The following is a 20,126-nucleotide window of genomic DNA, read 5'->3' as shown; positions in this document are numbered from 1 at the left end:
TGTGTGTATATTTAAATATAATACATCTTAAAGCAAATTGTGAACCTTGCAATTAAGAGATACTACTATGTCAAGAGAAAATTTCCATTGACACGTGATACATGACACTATCAATGTATAAATAAACTAGTCTACAATAACATTCCAATCATACGAGTAAATGATAGAGTATAAACTTATCTCCGATATACCCCAAATGATAAAGGAGAGTTTAGATAACATGTACACATACAAGTATACTTAATTTCTAAGTTCAATGATTGTTACACGAAAATTATAAGTAAGCTCAACTTATATATTACGTCAAAATTTAACAATTCATATTGTTCAAAATTTACAATAAGCCATAACCATTCAATCGAATAATAAGTCTGGTAAAGCCGTCTACTCAGGATTAGCTCTTTCATCAGGATTGTCCTCATTGGCTTCGTCAGTACGCTAAGTTGAATTGTTAGTATGTTCAGATTCTGAAACGTCTTCTAATTCAACAAGTTGCCCTGCGTCTTCATCTATAGTTCCATAAGTTTTCTAAAAGTCATCTGGAACATCTAAGTTTTATTGATATGCTTTGCCCCAACTTCTTGGTCTTGATCAGGACAACCCCAGATACCTTGGATCCTCATTTTGATGACATTAACTTGCTCAAGGTCCTTCTCTAATGCAACAGAGTTCCTGATAATCTTTAAGGCGTATGTTTTAGTAGTACATGACAGTAGAATGAAATTGCACAGGTAACATCAAACTGAAGAATAGAATATAACGTTAATCTAAATTGATGTAAGTTTTATATTATATACCTGTGTCAGAAAACTAATCTAAAACCCATTGAAAATTTGAAACAATAAAATTTGAAAAAATAAAAAATCTTGGATTTTTAATTGGAATCCAATGCGATGCACTAGATTTCAGTTGAAAATCCAAGTTTTTTTTCTTTTTGTAATTTTTAAAAAATTTTCCATTAAAAAATAAAAAATCGATTTTCAGCTAAAATACTATGCACTACATTATATTTTAGAATATATAGCTAGAATCTAATGCAATGCGTTGGATTAGAGTCGAAAATCCTTTTTTCTTTTTTCTTTTTCCAATGTTATTTATTTATTTATTTTCCATATAAAAAAATAATAAACGGCTTTTCAACTGAAATCCGATACACTACATCAGATCGTAGTCTATACAGCTAGACATTGATGCATTGCATCAGATTTTAGCTGGCAATCCTCTTTCTTTTCAATTGTTTTTCATTTTTTCAAAAAATAAATAAAAATATATTAAAAAAGTGAATTTCCAACTAAAATCTAATGCACTACATCGAATTTCAATTAAAAATCCAAATTTCTTTTAGGTTTTTCATAAAACAATTAGATAATAAAAAATTATTACATTTTCAACAAAATCTGAACCATTGAGTCGGATTTCAATTGCAAATTAATGTTTTATGAAAAAACATAAGAAAAATATTGGACTTTCAACGGAAATCCGATGCACTACATCGGATTTCTACTGAAACTCAGTGATTTTGAACGGAAATCCGATGCAGTGCATCGGATTTCCATTGAAAATCTTGTTGAAAATGATTTGTTTTCAACGGGAATCCGATGCACTCTGCATCGGATTCCCGTTGAAAACACATCATTTTAAATGGAGAAAATCACAATTTGTTTATTTTTAACACTTTTTTAGAGAAAAATATAAACAAATAAGAAAATTTGTAAACAAACAAGAAAAAGTGGACTTTCAATGGAAATCCGATGCAGTGCATCGGATTTCCGTTGAAAATCCATTTTTTTCAATTCCTATATATTTATTTATGATAAAAACAAAAACAATTCAAAACAAATACAAAAACAAATTCAAAATATCTGAAAAATTGGAAACAAATAAGACAAAATGGATTTTCAATAGAAATCCGATGTAGTGCATCGGATTTCTGTTGAAAACCCATTTTTTGCAATTTTTATTTATTTATTTATGGGAAAAAATGGAAAAAAATTTAAAAAATACAAAAAAATATTTTAAAATATGAAAATATACCACATAGCAAAAAGTGGACTTTCAATAGAAATCCGATGCAATGCATCGGATTTCCTTTGAAAATTCATTTTTTCAATTTCTATATAGTTATTTATGAGAAAATAGACAAACAAAATACCAAAAAAATTCTAAAAACTATGAAAATTTGGAAAAAAATAAGAAGAAGTGGATTTTCTATGGAAATCCGATGCAGTGCATCGGATTTCCATTGAAAATCTATTTTTTCAATATTTATTTATTGTTTATAGAAAAAATTCAAAAAAATTCAAAAAAAAAAGCAAATTTGGAAAAAAAATACGTAAAAGTGGACCTTCAACCAAAATCCGATGCAGTGCATCGGATTTCCGTTGAAAATCCATTTTTCAATTTTTATTTATTTTTTTATGGGAAAAATAAAAACAAATTCAAAAACAATTCAAAAAATAAGAAAATTTTCAAAAAAATAAGAGAAATTGGATTTTCAATTGAATCCGATGCACAGAATTGGATTTCCATTGAAATCTAAATTTTCAATTTTTATTTATTTATTTACAAGTAAAATAAAAAATGTTTATTTATTTATTTATGGGAAAATGTTTTATTTTTTCAATTTGTATTTATTTATGTATTTTCGGGAAATCCATGCAATGTATCATATTTTAGTCTATGTAGCTAGAATTCAATGCAATGCATTAAAATGCAAGAGTATTTTTTTAATGGAATTTTAAAAAAAAATTCCAAGACTTACAGGAATTTGATGCATTATATCCAATTCTAGATGTATAGAGTAAAATTCGACATGTTGCGTCAAATCTAGATGGAATGAATCGGATTTCTGTACGACATGAAAGGCTTACTATGAGAATCTAAGAAAAATGGAAAACATCTTTAAGACATTTTTTAGATTCTAATGATTTTGGTAGAAAGCTTCTCTCACATAATCTAATCTTGTAAATGGAAAGTACATAATGAAATATCATAACCAAAAAGTGAGGAGGAAAGATGCATCAAGCACATCTACTCTTACATTGGATAATGTTTATATATTAGTGTATGACTTATCTTTGACCAAAACAAGTTATCTGTGACAGACCACAATGAAGATACTAAAAGAGGATCTGGAATGTGGCTTCAGACACAACACAAAGACAAACAAGAAGCATGACTCATAAACTCGATGAGGTTGGATTGCCATTGGATCAACACAATGCATTAGTTGCCATTGATGATGAAGATGAGACCTCATAAACTCGTACTAGTTCATCTAATGGGTATGAAGATGATGACATAAACTTGAAAAATGATTGTCCTGATACGTTAACTATAAATATTGTATTGCACATCAAGATTTGGATTCAGAATTTCTATAAATATTGGGGTTAGTCATTTTGGACATTCATTTGTAAGTTTGGCATGTCCATTATTTAGGCATTTTTTTGAACACCTAAATTTCCGTACATGTTAAAAATCAATATATTTTTGGGTCATTTTTAAAATTCCTTTACGCATGCGGCACCCCTTTTTGTGAATCACCCTAATTTGTGTCATTTTTTGATGAACAGTTCTCAAAATGCGACATATTACATGTTTCAAATGTCCCGGTGTTAGAGTCCAAACGTCTGTATTAGCCTTCTCCTTCTCTACCCCATTAAGGGTGTTATGATATTTCACCCCTATATTCTCGTGCTTAGCAACCTGCCCTTTGTCCTTTCCCACCCTCACATTACCATTGATCTTCCTAGGGCATTCCTTAGCAATGTGGCCCTTCTTTTTACAATAAAAACATTGGTAAGGTAAGCCCTCGTATTCCACCGCCACATCTATCAATCCCATTTCCACATCATGAACCCTGATTATAGGGGGGAGTTTGGAGGAACTTTGCACAAGCACTCTAATCTTAGGGTATTCCCTGATTCTATCTACCATCATTCCCTTTGAGGAACAAACTATGCCAATCTTATCCCCAATCTTCGGTATCAAGGGGTATAACTGCCGAGGAAGATTTGGGAATATCATAGAAATCACCCGAGGGTTACCAATTTTCTTGTCTTCCTCCATTATTAGCATTGAAGTTAGCATGCCACTCCAACAAAAGAGCTCTTCCATATTTGAGCTCTACAAATTTCATATCCACAATTTGCGATACATCACCCCCCTCTACCACTTCAACATGGAAGAAATTTCTACCCATATTGTGCACATTTAGTATTTGCGGAACCCGATCCATAAGAGCTACTTGTAGCAAGTCACGAACCATACATCAATTAGGTCTACCACCAAGTAGCTCACAAATGAACGACCATTTCCTTAATCTTTCAATCTCCACATTCAAAATTTTACTTTCATCCTCAAACAAAAAAACCTCTAGTAACTCAGAGCTCTCTGTCTTGTCCATATCCTTATCATGACCCCCTCTCGGGCATGCATTATGCGTCTGACCACATTCCTGCAAAAAAAATTCTACTTGCAACATGTCGTCTATGGCGTCCAACTCCGCAACAACATCCAACCCCTGTGACGATCCGCCTGCCTCCCCTCACTCATCACTTGCCATAATGCATGGCTGGAATTATCCCTCCCAACCGTTTGCTTCCCAACCTCTTTATTCCAAACCTCTGGCACTCCCCACACTCTCGAATCCTCTAAGCATTCAATGGTGAAGACCATTGCCACCTTGCTATTGAGAGGAGCCCTATCATCCTCTTCCATCCAACCCACCTTGTCTGATAGATTGATTGATTCCTTACTTATCCCCCTATCTCCACCAATAATGTGTTGCCATGTTTCTTTCAACCTCTCATCTACTTTCCTACGCCCCCATTTGCCACCTGATGCTTCTCCCTATCCTTGTTCCTACCTTGCAATGTGTACCTTGATTCCACCGACCTCACGACGGGCACCCTTGCCATTGTTACCTTAATTGCAACCGTTGATGCTTTAACTCCCACTGTTGGATCCTTTGCCCACATGTTCATGTATTTTGTGTACCCTACTCCTACCCTACACCTTAATGGGCGAGACATACCTGGCGTTTGAGGAGGAGAGGAGCTTTGTCTCAATTGTCTGCATTCAGAGTAGTCTCTACAACCCTAAACCATGTTCTCTTCCTTGGTTGCAATTAGGTATGCATTCATATGGCAAATTCTTTTGAGATCCCACTTTGAAATGTTAGTTAGGAAGATGGTGTAATTATGTTCTTTGATAATGAATGGATGGAAATTGATAATCTAACTTATTGCATGGCCTAGTGGTTTTTATATTATCTTGTACTAGCCACACATGAACCCAACACAAAATATAGTTTTTTTTGGGAGAAGAATCAACGTGATGAAGATTAGCAACAAATTTGTATGTGGTTTGAGTATCACATAAATGGTGAAAGGTAAATTTGGAGCTCTTGGGGTTGAATCAAATTATTCAAGCCTTCTCGACACCGAAGCATTCGTCTAATGAGGATGATGACATGTGTTTGCAAAAAATAGAGTATGTTTGTCTAGTGAATGAATGTATTAAATTATTGTAAGGAAACTCCACAAAATGTCGCAATTCAACCCTATCATCCCTATGGTTGTCAATGAAGGAATGAAGATATCGCTCTAATATCTTATTTGTACAATCGATATACCCCTCACTTTGCGGATGATTTCTTAAATACTTAGGAGTTTGAGAAAGTGCTTATAATAAATACTAAATCCTAAACCCTTTCTAGATAAATTGTGGCCCACAATCATTGATAATGTCATTTAGAACTCCGATACTTCTCCTGTAAACAAATAAATCGCCTTTTTTTTAATATTGATAGGTAAAATGGAAGAAAATGTGTCATACTAGTAAAATGATCCACCATTGCTAGAATGACACAAAAAACTTTGGAAAGTGGAAAATCCAAACATCTAGCATAACATAGCGAATTAATGTGTTGGCCTTGTGGCCCTCCCATTCTCCATAGCATGTGGCTAGGAGTGGCCAACCATTTGAACAATATCACTATACCAACACGACCAACATTCATCGAGGAAATTAGTCTATTTGTCAACACACACAAAGGTGATTGACACTAATTTGTTATAGAACACACTATTCTATCTAGAGGTTGTTATTCCATCCCATCCGGTAGATAATGACATGCCAAGGTACTTTTCATCTTGAGTTAAGAAAGGCAATACATATGCTAACAAGATGGGGTCTGCTTTGTTGGGGCAACCACTTGGGACATTGTGCTTGGCCGTAAAGGGCTTTCATCTTTAGCTTTTATCTTTATTGAAGCATGCTATATTCTCCTTTTGTATTTTCTTGTTTACTAGTTTGTTAAGTCTATTGATTAAGTTTTCAAAACTGTGTAATGAAATTAAGTGTAATATAGATGTTAATGAGTTGTTATACAAAGTGGTAAGCACTTCGCTAGTGGGCAAAGAATGGTTGACCATTGACACTTCCTTTGTAGACAAATTTAGGGTAAATGCCATTCACGATCTCAACAAGGGAATCCTCCACCTAGTAAGATGTGCCTTAAAAGCATGTTTTCAAAAGACACACATCCTAGATGGGTAGACGTTTTGAAAGCCCACCACTTAGCCAAGTTTAGGGAATAGAAAATACCATGATAACATTACATGTACGAGTTGATATGGTAAAATAAATGTGCAATGGTTGACACAGGGCTAACAACATAAGAGAGATCAAATTTAAAAAATACAACTAATAAACGAAGTTGTGGCCCATAATCACTTTGACCGTGAAACATGTATCCCACACTAAGCTTTAACGATTAAGGGTGGAATTTGTGGGTATACATTGCAAATTATAATACGATCAACTGATACCATAAACAAATGATGTAAAACTCTTCAACTAGGAATAATATCCAATTGATTGCGTTGTCCCAAGGCTTGATTGAGTATGTTAGAAAGTCTGACTCCTCCTTTAGAAAGTTGTTCTTCGACAACAGGCAAGCGTGTCAAGAAGTAACCATCTACATTATCACCAATGAAAAAACACTTAACTGTTTTTAATCATAGATTATCATATTCGGAAAGAGTTTCTCATAGTCATAACAACATTTTATAGTTGGTCCCATGTAAGTATTCATTAACTACAAATATACATGTAATTCTCACCTCCAAGAGTTGCTCCATTCGAAACATCCTTGTAAGCCCATTGGCATGCTGCTTTTATACTCTCCCTTGCATACCTAAGATTACAATTATGTAGAATTTTAACATCGTCTCCAATATGAGCATAAAAATGGATATTACGTAATGAGACGGTATCTTACGCATCTGGGCATGCAATCTCACTAGATTGACAATATTCCCACTTGGATGCATAATCCCAATTATCCTGGCAAATTATATGTTAGTAACATGTATGAATTTATATAGTGAACAAAAAGAACTCAATGCATACTTCAACTTCCATGTTATAATCTTACTGTAATATTTTTCACTAGATTGTCCACCATCACATCAATGTCCTTATTAAAATATCTATTGATTGATGTGTCGATAATTGAACTATCCCAAACCTTTGAAAAGAAAATATAGTTTTAGAATGTAAACAAAACAAAATTAGTATTGCATTCGAAGACAATTCAAGGAAATTCTAATGAAAACTTATGCAGTGTTGAAATTGTATACTTACATGGTGTAGATTTTCCTTTCTCTTATACCAGTTTACTTCAATAGTGTTTCCTCCTTCATCTCCGGTATAACCCACATGCAAAGGCTAAATGAAATATTGATATATGTTTAGATAATAACCCTACACGTGATTTAATTTTAAAAATAGGCAAAGAATCAATAAACCTGATGAATGTCCCCGATAAGATGTGCTAAAAAAAGGAGGGACACTGTAAGGTTATCTGTACGTTCATTCCATTTAAAGAGTGTGAGTGAACTCAACAAAGAACTACTCCAATCGTGTAGTTCTAAACAACATTATATGTTAATCAAACTTCTTTAAAAATATTATAACTTAGTATATTTGAATATTGTTGGTTAGCAAGATAAATGGTACATTGAGATTGTCCTTTCATTCCATATGTAGCGAGTTGAGATGTGAAGTTGGCAATGCCACCTGCAACACACATTTCGGGGTCTCCATGTCTTCCATGACAATCACCTAAGCAAAATACATGCAATCGTATATGCAGTCATGTCAAGTGTCCACATGTAAACATGTGCAAAGTAATTACAAATAAATGTTGTTAAGTAATTGAATGTCATTCTTTTGCACCACTCAATTTGCTATTAGTAAATAAATGTTTTGAGTATCACTTAAAAGTATTGGCATCTTGTAAAACATGAGGCATTAAACAAAAAACCATGTACAACCAAGAGAAGCTAGAAAGGAGGTACACTAAAATTGAACATTACCTAGAAATGTCACAATCCACGTTATGTTGTAGCAATACCTATGTATGTGTCATCGTCTAAATTAACAAGACTATGTCGTCTTATCCATATCAAGAACTCAAATCTATGATGTATCCTAACATAATCCTCGTAGATTTTTGTATTGGCTTGGTGGAAGATTAAATGTATCATTTGAAGGCATGCATTTTCAATCAAGGAACATGCCTAGTGGTGGAGTTTGCTTGAAGTATTAGCTATAGCAATAGTTCTTCAAACTCAGAATATGATCTAGATGCCACCTATAAACCATATCACAATAATGAGAGCATGCTTCATTTATTATAGAATTGGCCAGACATACTCAGTTTTGCTCGCATAAACTACAACATTGCTTGCAATTAAGGTATGTTGATTATAGTTTTGGCAATAACTTTTGGATTCTTGGTTTTCCTATATATGACTTTGTAACCATATGGATTTTTTTCCCAATAAGCCATGTTTGATGTCCTTTAACCAACTTCTCTATGGTAGATATCATTGTGATAATGTTTACATGCCTGCTATATTATAAAGCATTTCTATGTTTTTTTTATCATATTTCTTTAGTTTATTGACTATATGACATCTCTAGGTCCATATATTGCATCCATCCATCCACTGTGAATTGGGCTTCCCAATTGTAATACAATTTGTTACAAAGAAACAATATGTATTGACATATGCATGTATAATACATATGTAGGTTTGTCATAGGTGCAACGATGTATACATATATTGGTGAATCATTTATTTTTCTAGAATCATTCTATTGAAGATAATTTATACCTCCCTCTTACATGACTCTGACAAGAATAGAGGTATTACATACGAAACTTTTAGATTTCTAGACATAGCCTTATTATAAGTTGGTGGCCCATTGTTAGGTTTTGCTTGTTTGTCCATCTAACCTACACAGGCTAAAAAAAGATTGTACTAGAAAAACAAATACTAATGTTTATACTTATCTCATGGTATCATAAGTCGATGAGCTTTTGTGATAAGATACGGGCGCCACTTACGTTTATGGTTGTAGTTACATTGGAAGTCTGGAGTATTTATGAAATGAAGGCAACCGCTCCAGCAAAATTCCTTTGTTCGACGTATAGTGTCCGGCCATCCACAGAGAGGAGCGAGTTGTCCATCTGCATAACTTGGAAGAATTTCCCGTATAGCAGTGTTTGCCTCGTCCGTTAGGAGAGACTACCATACACAACCAAGTTTTAGACATACCTTAACCACCCTAACTTAATCTTCAACTTTCTAACAAAATACATTGCAAAATTTCTTACTAGGTATAAAACATATAAATGTAGACAACATCGGCACTCTAATTAATCATTAAGTTTCTAATTGGGCCTCAAACATAACATTTTTAGACCATATCTTAACAACTCTAACTTAATCATTCAATTTTCTAAGAAGCCATAAAACATATAAACTTTGACTGTATCTTAACAAGTTTAGCTTGGTTATCAATTCCCTAACAAGGTATTCTATACAAGCTTATACATTTTCTATCTATCCATCCTTTATATACATCCCCATCAACACACACACACACACACACACACACACACACACACACACACACACACACACACACACACGGTCACATCTGTTGAGAAAGAGACGAGGCGAGAGTATTTTTGAGAATTTTGAAAATAAAGGGCCAAAAATTGGAGAATTTTGAGAATAAGTGGAAAACCTAGGGATATACATTAACGAATCATGAATTTACCTGAGCAATGGAGCAAGTGATGTAGTGCCCTTCTTTACCCCACCCATTCACTAATCCAATTTGAGGCATACCAATGCCCACAATAATAATAAGGAACAATCCACTAATTCTACCCATCTCAATAATTAATTAATGATCAATAACTTGGAAGTAGTAATTAATTAAAACTAACTATGGATAATCACTATTTATTAGATTACTAAACACCCAAGGAGTAATCAATCCAATTAATGTTATGTACACACACACACATATATATTGAGAGAGAGAGAGAGAGAGAGTTGAACTTGTAAACATTGCTTGCAAGCTAACAAAACTACCCAACATCTTCATTGAATTGTTCATTAGTTCTATTCACAATTCATAGATAGATAAAAGCAATTTACATCATAATTCTTCTATTCAAGATACATTATAATACATCGCATATTGGGCACCAAGTATACTTCAAGGCAAAGATGATAGTTAAACAAGTAGGCTAAAAGAGGTCGCGTCTTTGTTCGATGTTTTGGTAGACAAGTAACGTAGCTATAAGAGCAAGAGGATTTGAACATATATATTCTACGGTTGAGTGTGCATAAGTTTAGATTGGGTAAAGTTCTTTCGTCGGTGAGGGTACAAGTAAGTCACGTGTTCCATCATCTCACTATTTATATGTATATATATTTGAAACGATGAGACATCAGAATGTTGGATGGAGCTCATGTGACGGGATAATATGTGGCTTCTATGACCAATGACCATATGTATGTTGGTATGGTATGTATTTGTGTAATGTTATATATGTACATATATTGTATGATGTGTGCAATGTTACGTATGTAATAATATTAGGAATCAGCAACGGCTCGATTCAAGCCTAAACCAAATCGTTAAATCGTTAATAAATGGTTTGGCGGTTCGGTTCAAGCTTGAGCCTCCTTAACCAATTTGAGCTTGGTTCGAACAGTTTAGGGCCAAGCCGGTTGAGTAATCGGTTTGTACCAACCGTTTAAGCCTTAACTGGTTTGGTTCAAGTTTGAAAACTCTCAAAACGGTTAAGGTTAACCGGTTTGGTTGGGACAAGGACAAACCGGTTAAGCCGAAACCGAACCGTTGCTGATGTATGTATGTTATGAATACATATTGTAGTTGATTAGTTGAGGCACTTCTTCTACTTCTTCTTCTTCTTCTTCTTCTTCTTCTGATGCGCCCGGGTTCGAATCTGCTGTCATGGCTTCCTTTGGTGGAGGAGGTTTCGCCCCCGTCCTCAGCAGCGATCCTCTCCTCACCACTCAATCCCCTCTGCAATTAGAGCTCAGGAGATCGAAATCTCAGGTATTCTCCCCCCCCCCCCCCCGTTTTCCGAATATAGATTATAATGGATTCTCCAAGATTTCCTTTCCTGTCTTCTGTTTCCTCATTGACCTCCTTTTGGCAGTAATCTGTAACATAGTCATTGTAATGCATGATTTATTCATCTCCTCCCCAGCTGTCGTTAATCTTCCTCCTCCATTGGTGCTTCAAATTCCTCCCTAGACTGGCGGTTCTGCTCTTCCTTTTTAATGTTTGCGAGAGTAGGCAGACAAAGTCCTCGACCTCCTCCAATCAATCCTGGACCCATGGCCCGAGCCCATCCCATTGTAATTGATGGTTCTATGGCCTCTATTTGGCTCCTGTTGTACTTAGAATTCTAGGCTCGCTTCACCAGAGTCTCTGAGGCCTTAGGTTGGTTTTCTTGTTTTTCCTTCCCCTTTCTCTCTGGTGAGTCTACCTCTGTTTCTAATGTAGACATGCCGTCTGAAGTCGATTCATCTGGTTGTGCTTCAAACTTCTCCCCGGGTTTCGTCGTTGGAACATCACATTTCCTCCATGATTATTTTTATAAACATTCTTTAATAAAATGAAACATACATAATGGGCATAAATAGAGCATACTTTAATAACCATTGCAACTATTTACATGTAATATGTTGAAAGAATTTTGAATGAATCGCATGTCTGTTTCTCCCTTTAATTTCTGCAAGGGTTGGTATAGCCTGACAAATTCATTGGCCTCCAATATGTTCTTTTGAGAGAATTGAGTATGGACTATTCGTAGTTCTCAGAAGCAATGGTAGCATGAATAGCCATACTGACATCGGTATATGATGATGATGACATCGAGTTGAACTCCAACTATTTGGAGGGACCGGGAAGACATCTAAATTGCTTTAAAGTCATTTTGAATATTTTCCTGCCAACCTTGATAAAAATGAAGTGATAGTGTTCAACATTACCCAACCATGGGCAATGAGATGAGAGCAGGAATACTTTTTTTGGAGGGGAAATGGTAGCATACACATGATCCTACACATATATAGGAATGATTTTCATAGGGCGCCAGTTCTTCTTGTCAGAGGCTGCCTATGCCTGGGTTTCTCGTGGATATGCAACCCTTGGTGCCCTTGAAAGAAGCAAGATCAACAATTGCGGCTTACATCCGACATGGGTCCTGCCCATTCTCCCATCTGGCACCCTCTCATAATGTATCACTTGTGTAGCCTGCACGAGTTACGAGAGGGGGATGGGACATAGGAATGACCATCTGCCTTTCCTGTACTTTGCCCTCGTCAAGCCGATGAAACGGTTCATTCACGTGGAGCCCGCATGAGCCCTCTCACTAGGCGCAAGCGGACTCTCGATCCTATCTCACGTAAAAAACAAATGCTAGAACAAGAAGAGTTCGACAACTAAACAATGAAAGTAATGGTTGTTTGTGCGACCGCCTAGATCGGTCCTGAAGCACTAGTCCGGTATCTGCTGCAATCAGTCCCTATGGTACTTGCTGCAACCAGTCCTGAACCCAAAGGTTTGTTACACACAATGTGCATGTATATAGTTTTAAGAACCATGAAACTAAATTTATTTGGAGAGACCTCTAATCTCAATGGTTGCCCAGCTAATAAAGAACAAAGCATTGGTGCCCTACGGTATAATCTGGGCGGAGATGGGAGCAGATCCAATAGCAGCAGAGGAATTATTCCAATCAATGATTGGGATTCAACTAATTTAGGAGTTCCCTAAGAACAACTATGCAAGAGTAACACTAATGTCATCAAGACAGGTTGCTGACCATGAGTATAGTCATTGTTGGTATGCTGAAATGCAAGAATAATTCTCTAGTCCCATGGCAAAAGTATAAACAAAATATCCCCGTTCTAATATAGCTTGGATTATCCATACTTGAACATGACCAAAGTGGAAAAGAATAGAGCTATTCAATATGATATCATTAAGTTGGATAATGAAAGAACATGGATCAACCCCACAAGATATCTTGGGAAGAGGATGACACACTATAAGGCACTCGTTTTTTACACATGTCACAGGATGTATTTATCATCAGGTTTTTTCATGTGCTCCACAGTGTGATAGGGTAGCTTAGGACCCCATCAATTATAAATTGAGATGAGCTGATATGCACTTAAATAATTGGAAGAATGGAGCTGCCAATTGTGCCATTGGAGGATGGAATTACCATTGTGCTACTTTTATGAAGTAAGAGGAAGATACTATTGCCTCTTTGAATGAGGCTTTGGTCCACTACACAAGGTAATGGAATACGAAAATCAATGGTGCTTGGGACTTTTCTTGCTAGAACTGAAGAGACATAGAGGAAACTTGTTGGATGAAAACAATAAAACCACAACAAATCGTCAATATCGAACCATAATGACTTTCTTTAGCTCAATCTCTCCTCATGCTACTACTCAGTCAAGGTGCCACACAAGTGGGGTCTTGATTAGGATCCTCCAAATGGGTTACAACAGATCATGCAATAACAATGTGTAATGCACATGGACCATGGCCATCTGGATCACGGCCTTATCACCCTTGTCATCATCAAATAAAGATCATTATCACCTGATTCTGAAGGTGCTTTCCATGCTAAGAGTTCTCACCATATGGAGTGGCCCATGTTGGAGATTTTTTGAAGGCTGAAGTTTCAGGTTATCTAACACCAGAATCTTAAGTGCATATGTAATTAGATTCTTTAGTACCCTGTGTTTAATTATATTTATTTTGGTTTGTTCTCAAAACTGATATAACATTTTAAGATGTTTCGATCCTTAAAGGCATTTCAGCCCTTAATTAAAAGACGTAGTAAACTTTCTTTTCGCTATCTTCTTCAATAACAAAGATTTCTCTAAACATACAACTAAATGATACCTCACACATATAGAGACACTAGTGTTTAGCTTCAGCTCAAATATAGACTATATTCTCTCATTGATGGCGCTTCTTGCTGTTTACATAGCAGAGGAGATGGGAAAGTGTCTATTCTTTTTCTTTCCTTCCCAAAGCACATAAGGTATTTTTATCTGAACAATCTCTCATCTTGAATTTTCTCTTAAAATGCTTCCTTTTCTATTTCCATTGTTTGTAAGTGGTCTGCATTTTTAGGTCAAAACTGAGGAATGAGGTGGGCTTATGTTGCTCTCACTATCTGGTTCCATGAATGGAACCATATGTGGCACTACATCATCAAGAATCTCTTGTTGAGCTCACTAAGAGTGAATCAAAATCAAATACAAAGTCTTTGATTTCAAGGGTAAACGCGCATTTGAGGATAGTCAAGGTTCACGAGTCAGAACTATATTGTTGAAAAAGGTCTAGAATTTGATCCATATGTGATTTATTAAATCCTTAAGGATCTTTCATTCTTACCGATTTAAGATCACATACGGATCAAATCATATCGAGAAAGATCTGAAAAAGTGTGAAGCAATATACGTTGATAACTTTTCCCATATCACTGTAATTCCCTCATAAGGATTTGAGATTCTCTGGATTTCTCCTCTTCTTTTTCAGAGATTTTGCTAACTTATTGTACAACTGAACGATACGTTTCACAGAAAGAAATGCTTGTGTATAGCTGGGGCCTAAATGTAGACCTATCTTCTGTCAGAGATGGAGCTTCATATTATTTACACAACAGAGGAGATGAGAAAGTGGATATTCTGTCTCCTTCCATCTCAAAGCACATCGGGTAATTTTTTTATCTCAACAACCCATCACTTTGAAGTTCCTCTTAAAATGTTTCCATTTCTATCTCATTGTTTGTTAAGTGCTCTATTTTGTTTAGGTCAAAACAGAGGAATAAGGCGGGCTTACATTTCTCACATTATATGGTTCCATGTAAAGAACCAGATGTGGTTTTATATAACCAAGAGCCTCTTCTTGAACTCAATATGAGTGAATCAAAATCAAATAGAAATTTTTTGATTTCAAGGATAAATACATGTGCAAGCCCAGAAGAGGCTGTGGATAGAGTTCACAATTGTACTGTAGAGCATGAACATGTCCATATGGAATTCAATGAGAGTGAATCAAAGGATTTGGTTTCAGTGTTAGGGACGTGTTTGAGCGCTGATGATGTCATAGATCGAGGAGGATGGGCTCATAGCTATATTGTTGAGAAGGGTCTAGAATCTGATCCATATGTGGGTTGCTCCCTTGTTCACATGTATGTTAGATGTGGGAGCATTCTGGATGCCTATTGTGCATTCACAATGATTGGAATTAAGCCAACCGAAGCATGGAATGCTATAATTGGAGGTTTCACAAACTGTGGGAATTTTGAGGAAGGTCTCAAGCTTTTTGATCAGATGCAGAAGGACGGAGTAAAGCCGACTCGGGTCACTTTCCTTTGTGTTTTGAAAGCGTGTTCTAGTGCAAGCAATTTGCTGAAAGGTCGGCGAATCCATGCTTTTTTGATTGAATGTGGACATGAATTTGGGCTTTTTGTGGGGAATGCACTTATTCACATGTATGCAAAATGTGGCACAATACAAGATGCACACAATGTGTTTTGTAGGTCTTTGACCTGTGATGTTGTAACATACAATACTTTAATAGAAGGGTATGCCCAAAATGGGTGCTTTCAAGAATCACTTTGTCTTTTCAAGCAAATGCAAGGTCTGGGTATTGAGCTAGATCAGGCATCCTTTGTGTGTGTTTTAAAAGCATGTCAAAGTTTTGAGGCCCTTCCATATGGTATACAGATCCATGCTGATGTTATCAAGAATGGACTTGAGCTTGATGAACTTGTTGGCCATAGTCTTATGCATATGTATACATCTTGTGGGGATATGGAGGGAGCTTGCATTTTGTTTGAAAAGTTACCAATCCCGAATGTGATATCGTGGAGCACATTGATTTCAGGTTATGCTGAAAATGGTCAGGGTGAAGTTGCTCTCAAAATCTTTGACGAGATGAGACACCAGGCCGTTAAACCTAATCAAGTTACATTCATGAGTGTTTTAAAAGCATGTTCCTCTTGTCTAAGAGCATTACAGAAGGGAAGAATGATCCATACCGATACTGTTGTATGTGGTTTTGAGTTGGATACATGTGTTGGAAATGCTCTCATCGATATATATGTGAAATGTGCTAGTATGGACGATGCTATGGTCATATTTCATAGAATGCCTTTCAAAAATGTTGTTACATGGACAACATTGATTGCAGGGTATTCTTCTCAACCTGGATATTATAATGAAGCAAACATACTTTTTGAGAGGATGCAAAATGAGGGTATAGAGCCAAACTCTGTCACTTTGGCATCCCTACTCAAATTATGTTCTAGTAACTTAAACCTAAGTCGAGGTAGAGAGATTCATGCATCCAGCATTCATTTGGGTCTAGAATTTGATGATCCATTTGTGGGGGCTATATTAATAGGTATGTACTCTCATTGTGATTGCTCACCTGATGCATCCAGACTATTTAATAGAATTCCTCATAGAGGAGTCATAATGTGGAATTCACTCATTGCTAGTTATGCACAGCATGGATTTTGTGTTGATGCTATAAATTTATGTCAACAGATGCAAGCCGAAGGTGTCATTCAGCCAGATTCGGTTACGTACATAAGTCTCTTGAAAGCTTGTCGAACCAATGGTGGGGACGTTGAACAAGCCTTTTGGATCCATTCTCAAATTGTAGGAGATGGGTTATTATCTGATCTTTGTGTTAGCAGTGCTCTTATTGATTTGCATGCCAAATCAGAATTTCTTGAAGATGCTAATAGACTATTTAATAGCCTACCTGAACGAAGTATCGTGACATGGAACTCATTGATGGGTGGGTATGCTGAGGGTGAGCATTTCAAGAAGGTTCTTGAGCTATACCAATGCATGAAAACCGAAGGTCTGAATCCTGATCTAGTAACATTCCTTTATACCGTAAAAGCATGTTCATATATCACAGCTCTACAACAAGGCCGGTTTATGCACACTCAGATCATTACCTTAGGACTTGAGTCAGATGTTTCTCTTGGCAACACACTTGTTGACATGTATGCAAGTTGTGGGAGTCTGGAAGAAGCTCATGTGGTTTTTGATGGTTTGCCCATGCAAGATAGTGTGAGCTGGACTTCTTTAATATCAGGACATGCACAACATGGTGATTACTTGGGGGCGTTGAATTGCTTTGAGAAAATGAGGCAAAATTCTGGTCTTCAACCAGATGAAGTTATGTTTATTTGCCTTCTTTCAGCTTGTGCTCATGGTGGATTGGTGGACAAAGGATGTCAGCATTTTAAGTCCATGATCGAGAGTTGGAGTATACAACCAAAAGTTGAGCATTACAATGCAATGCTAAATCTTTTTAGCCATGTAGGATTGCTGCCTGAGGCCGAAGATCTTTTGGAAACCACTCCATTTCCAAGGAACATAGTGGGATGGACACAGTTACTGTATTCAAGTAGAGTATACTTAGACTTGGAGGTTGGTAAAAGGTGTTTCAACAACATGGTTGTGTTGGATCGGTCGAATGCTGTGAGCTATGTTCTCTTCCACGATATCTATATTCACAGTGGTCGATGGGAAGAGGCAAAGGAACTTGATGAGTTGCGAAAAGCAGCAAATGCATGGAAAAAGCCGGCGAGATCATTCATTGAGATTGATGACCAGATACACGAGTTTGTTGTCGGGGATACCACACATGAAAAAAGTGCTGAAATCTATGCCAAGTTAGAAAGCCTGAAAACTCAAATGAGGAACAATGAAAGCATCAAGCCACGTCTTGGATTAAGTTTGGAAAATAATGAAGATGACAAAGAAAAGATCTTATGTGGGCATTCTGAAAGATTGGCTATAGCATTTGGTCTCATTAGTACTGCTCCATCTGCAACATTACGAGTATCAAAGAATCTTCGGATGTGTGATCCTTGCCATGAAGCTGCGAAGTTCATATCAAAGATTGAAGTACGGAATATTCTAGTGAAAGATGCATATTGCATACATCGATTCCAAGATGGGTTGTGTTCTTGTAAAACTTAGTTATTTGTAAAATAGGATATAATAGCATTGTCTATACACGAATTTGGAGGTAAATAGAACATCTGAAAACCCAGAACTGGTTTCTTGTAAATTAGTGTTTCTTTTGTTGGGAAAGTATGCAACTCAAAATTGTGTCATTTATTTGTTTTCCAATAGAGTAAGTAATAAGGGAAAAATTAAAAGCTATCTGCAATTAATTAGTGAATACATTTTTCATTTCATTGACCTTCTATGATTGTATCGAGTTGACTCTTGTGACATGTGATGGGATGAAGACTTGTTACTGATTATATTCAATGTTGTAATGCATCGGTTAATTTCATTCATGCAGACATCCAGTGTGTGGAACTCTATTTTGATATTGCAACCCCTTTTTGTTACCTCTCAAGAAGAGTAAAGTCTAAAGTAATTTTGTGATTAAATTTGGATCCTCCATATTGTAATGAATATGATTACGTGAACTTTTGGGGAAAATACCTTCATATTTTCCACCCTTGATTTTTAAAACCTATGATACTACCCCTAAGTGAGGGCCATTTCAAGAAAGTTAAGAGAATTTTGCTGTTTTCTTCAAAAATTCTATCACGAACAATGGTCTTGGGAATGCCATAAAATTGCCTCTTATTAAAATTTTAATTTCAAGTATGTTAATTTCAATCGACCAATTGTGCAACATAATGGTTGTTGCATATAAAAAAAGGTGCAATGCTAGTAGTATCATTGCTAAGCATTGGATGGTTATCCATTTCAACGTCAATACCAAATGTTTATGCTACAAATGTTGATGAAAAACATAGATAAAAAAATCATTGCTGATCTCACTCTCATAGTAGATATACACGGATGTATGGCACGAGGTTATGAACACTTACTAAAAATATGGAGTATGTGTTAGGAATATGTCCCTCATGTGGGAGGAGCCGATTGTTCAACTGAGTAAGAGCCAACAGTCAATGACGAGTAGCCGACTGGTCGGGCTAAGAGCCGATAGTCAAAGACATGGAGAGTCGACTGACTTGAGAGTTGACAGTAGATGATCCAAGTCGAGGATAAGATCGACTAGTCGAGCCGACCGAATGGTCGACGACAAGGCCGATTGGACAGTCAACACAAGAGTCGACTGATTAATAGATATAGTTATAACTATAATAATAACAGTAATAGTAGTAGTCGGGACTACATTTATAAATAGCCCATACAATGTATAAGTATAAATACACTTAGGGAAAACATTATGGTTAGATCATAGAACAGAAAAAATAGAGTTTCTGTAGTTGCGTGCAGAGAAGAGAGACGCAAGAAGTGTGAGCGGTGCCATAGCTGAGTGAGGTTAGACACCAAGAGCACTGCGTGGCTGATACACTCTGTGTAGGAGTGTTGTATTCTTGTCTCCTTTTGCATTCTCTGTTTGTATAGTGGATCTCTGTTCCCGTGGTTTTCCCCGTTCAGGGTTTCCACGTAAAACTTTGTGTATCTTGTGTATTTGTTGTTTTTGTGTTCTGTCTGTACATTTTTGCATATAGTCCTCACAGATCTACGATTCGATCCCATCAAACTGGTATCAGACCGACATTGTGAAAGATTGAAGGAGGTGTGAGTGGTTTTCCATGAATGATGGTGTCAAGACTGAGAGAGAGAAAGAGAGAGAAAGAGAGAAAGAGAGATAGAGAGATAGAG

General features: G+C 36.2%; 2 protein-coding genes across 2 annotated transcripts; one reads left to right on the top strand and one right to left on the bottom strand.

Moving 5' to 3' along the window:
- Positions 1-6,673: 6,673 nt before the first annotated feature.
- Positions 6,674-10,380, bottom strand: LOC147857177 (endonuclease 4-like). The gene is made up of 9 exons (XM_087328172.1): positions 10,144-10,380; positions 9,425-9,605; positions 8,029-8,133; positions 7,818-7,873; positions 7,654-7,737; positions 7,445-7,537; positions 7,289-7,353; positions 7,131-7,204; positions 6,674-6,985 (listed from the first exon to the last, which is right to left on the bottom strand). Exons 1-9 carry the CDS (start codon positions 10,258-10,260, stop codon positions 6,861-6,863), a joined length of 900 nt encoding a protein of 299 aa, XP_087184298.1. The 5' UTR covers positions 10,261-10,380; the 3' UTR covers positions 6,674-6,860.
- Positions 10,381-11,296: 916 nt separating this feature from the next.
- On the top strand, positions 11,297-18,590 carry LOC147857176 (pentatricopeptide repeat-containing protein At3g49170, chloroplastic-like). Its single transcript, XM_087328249.1, has 4 exons — positions 11,297-11,460; positions 14,423-14,476; positions 15,021-15,154; positions 15,251-18,590. Exons 1-4 carry the CDS (start codon positions 11,356-11,358, stop codon positions 18,447-18,449), a joined length of 3,492 nt encoding a protein of 1,163 aa, XP_087184375.1. The 5' UTR covers positions 11,297-11,355; the 3' UTR covers positions 18,450-18,590.
- The last annotated feature ends 1,536 nt before the right edge of the window (positions 18,591-20,126 follow it).

The sequence above is a fragment of the Azolla caroliniana genome, unplaced genomic scaffold (assembly GCF_043228905.1).
Source record: "Azolla caroliniana isolate FFs.n. ecotype wild unplaced genomic scaffold, voAzoCaro1.0.p SCAF_12, whole genome shotgun sequence".
Taxonomy (NCBI): domain Eukaryota; kingdom Viridiplantae; phylum Streptophyta; class Polypodiopsida; order Salviniales; family Salviniaceae; genus Azolla; species Azolla caroliniana.
Note: the sequence above shows the minus strand (reverse complement) of the source record. Positions and strands in the feature narration are given on the sequence as shown.

What these genes read in the sequence shown, in the direction of transcription:
- LOC147857177 (XM_087328172.1), bottom strand. Translation starts at nt 10,260, where the DNA reads ATGGGTAGAATTAGTGGATTGTTCCTTATTATTATTGTGGGCATTGGT. An exon ending in ATGTAACTACAACCATAAAC is followed by an intron (nt 8,134 to 9,424) that starts GTAAGTGGCGCC and finishes TATTTTGCTTAG; the next exon opens with GTGATTGTCATGGAAGACAT. An exon ending in GAATGGAGCAACTCTTGGAG is followed by an intron (nt 6,986 to 7,130) that starts GTGAGAATTACA and finishes GTGATAATGTAG; the next exon opens with ATGGTTACTTCTTGACACGC.
- LOC147857176 (XM_087328249.1), top strand. Translation starts at nt 11,356, where the DNA reads ATGGCTTCCTTTGGTGGAGGAGGTTTCGCCCCCGTCCTCAGCAGCGAT. An exon ending in TCCTTCCCAAAGCACATAAG is followed by an intron (nt 14,477 to 15,020) that starts GTATTTTTATCT and finishes TACGTTTCACAG; the next exon opens with AAAGAAATGCTTGTGTATAG. An exon ending in TCCATCTCAAAGCACATCGG is followed by an intron (nt 15,155 to 15,250) that starts GTAATTTTTTTA and finishes TATTTTGTTTAG; the next exon opens with GTCAAAACAGAGGAATAAGG.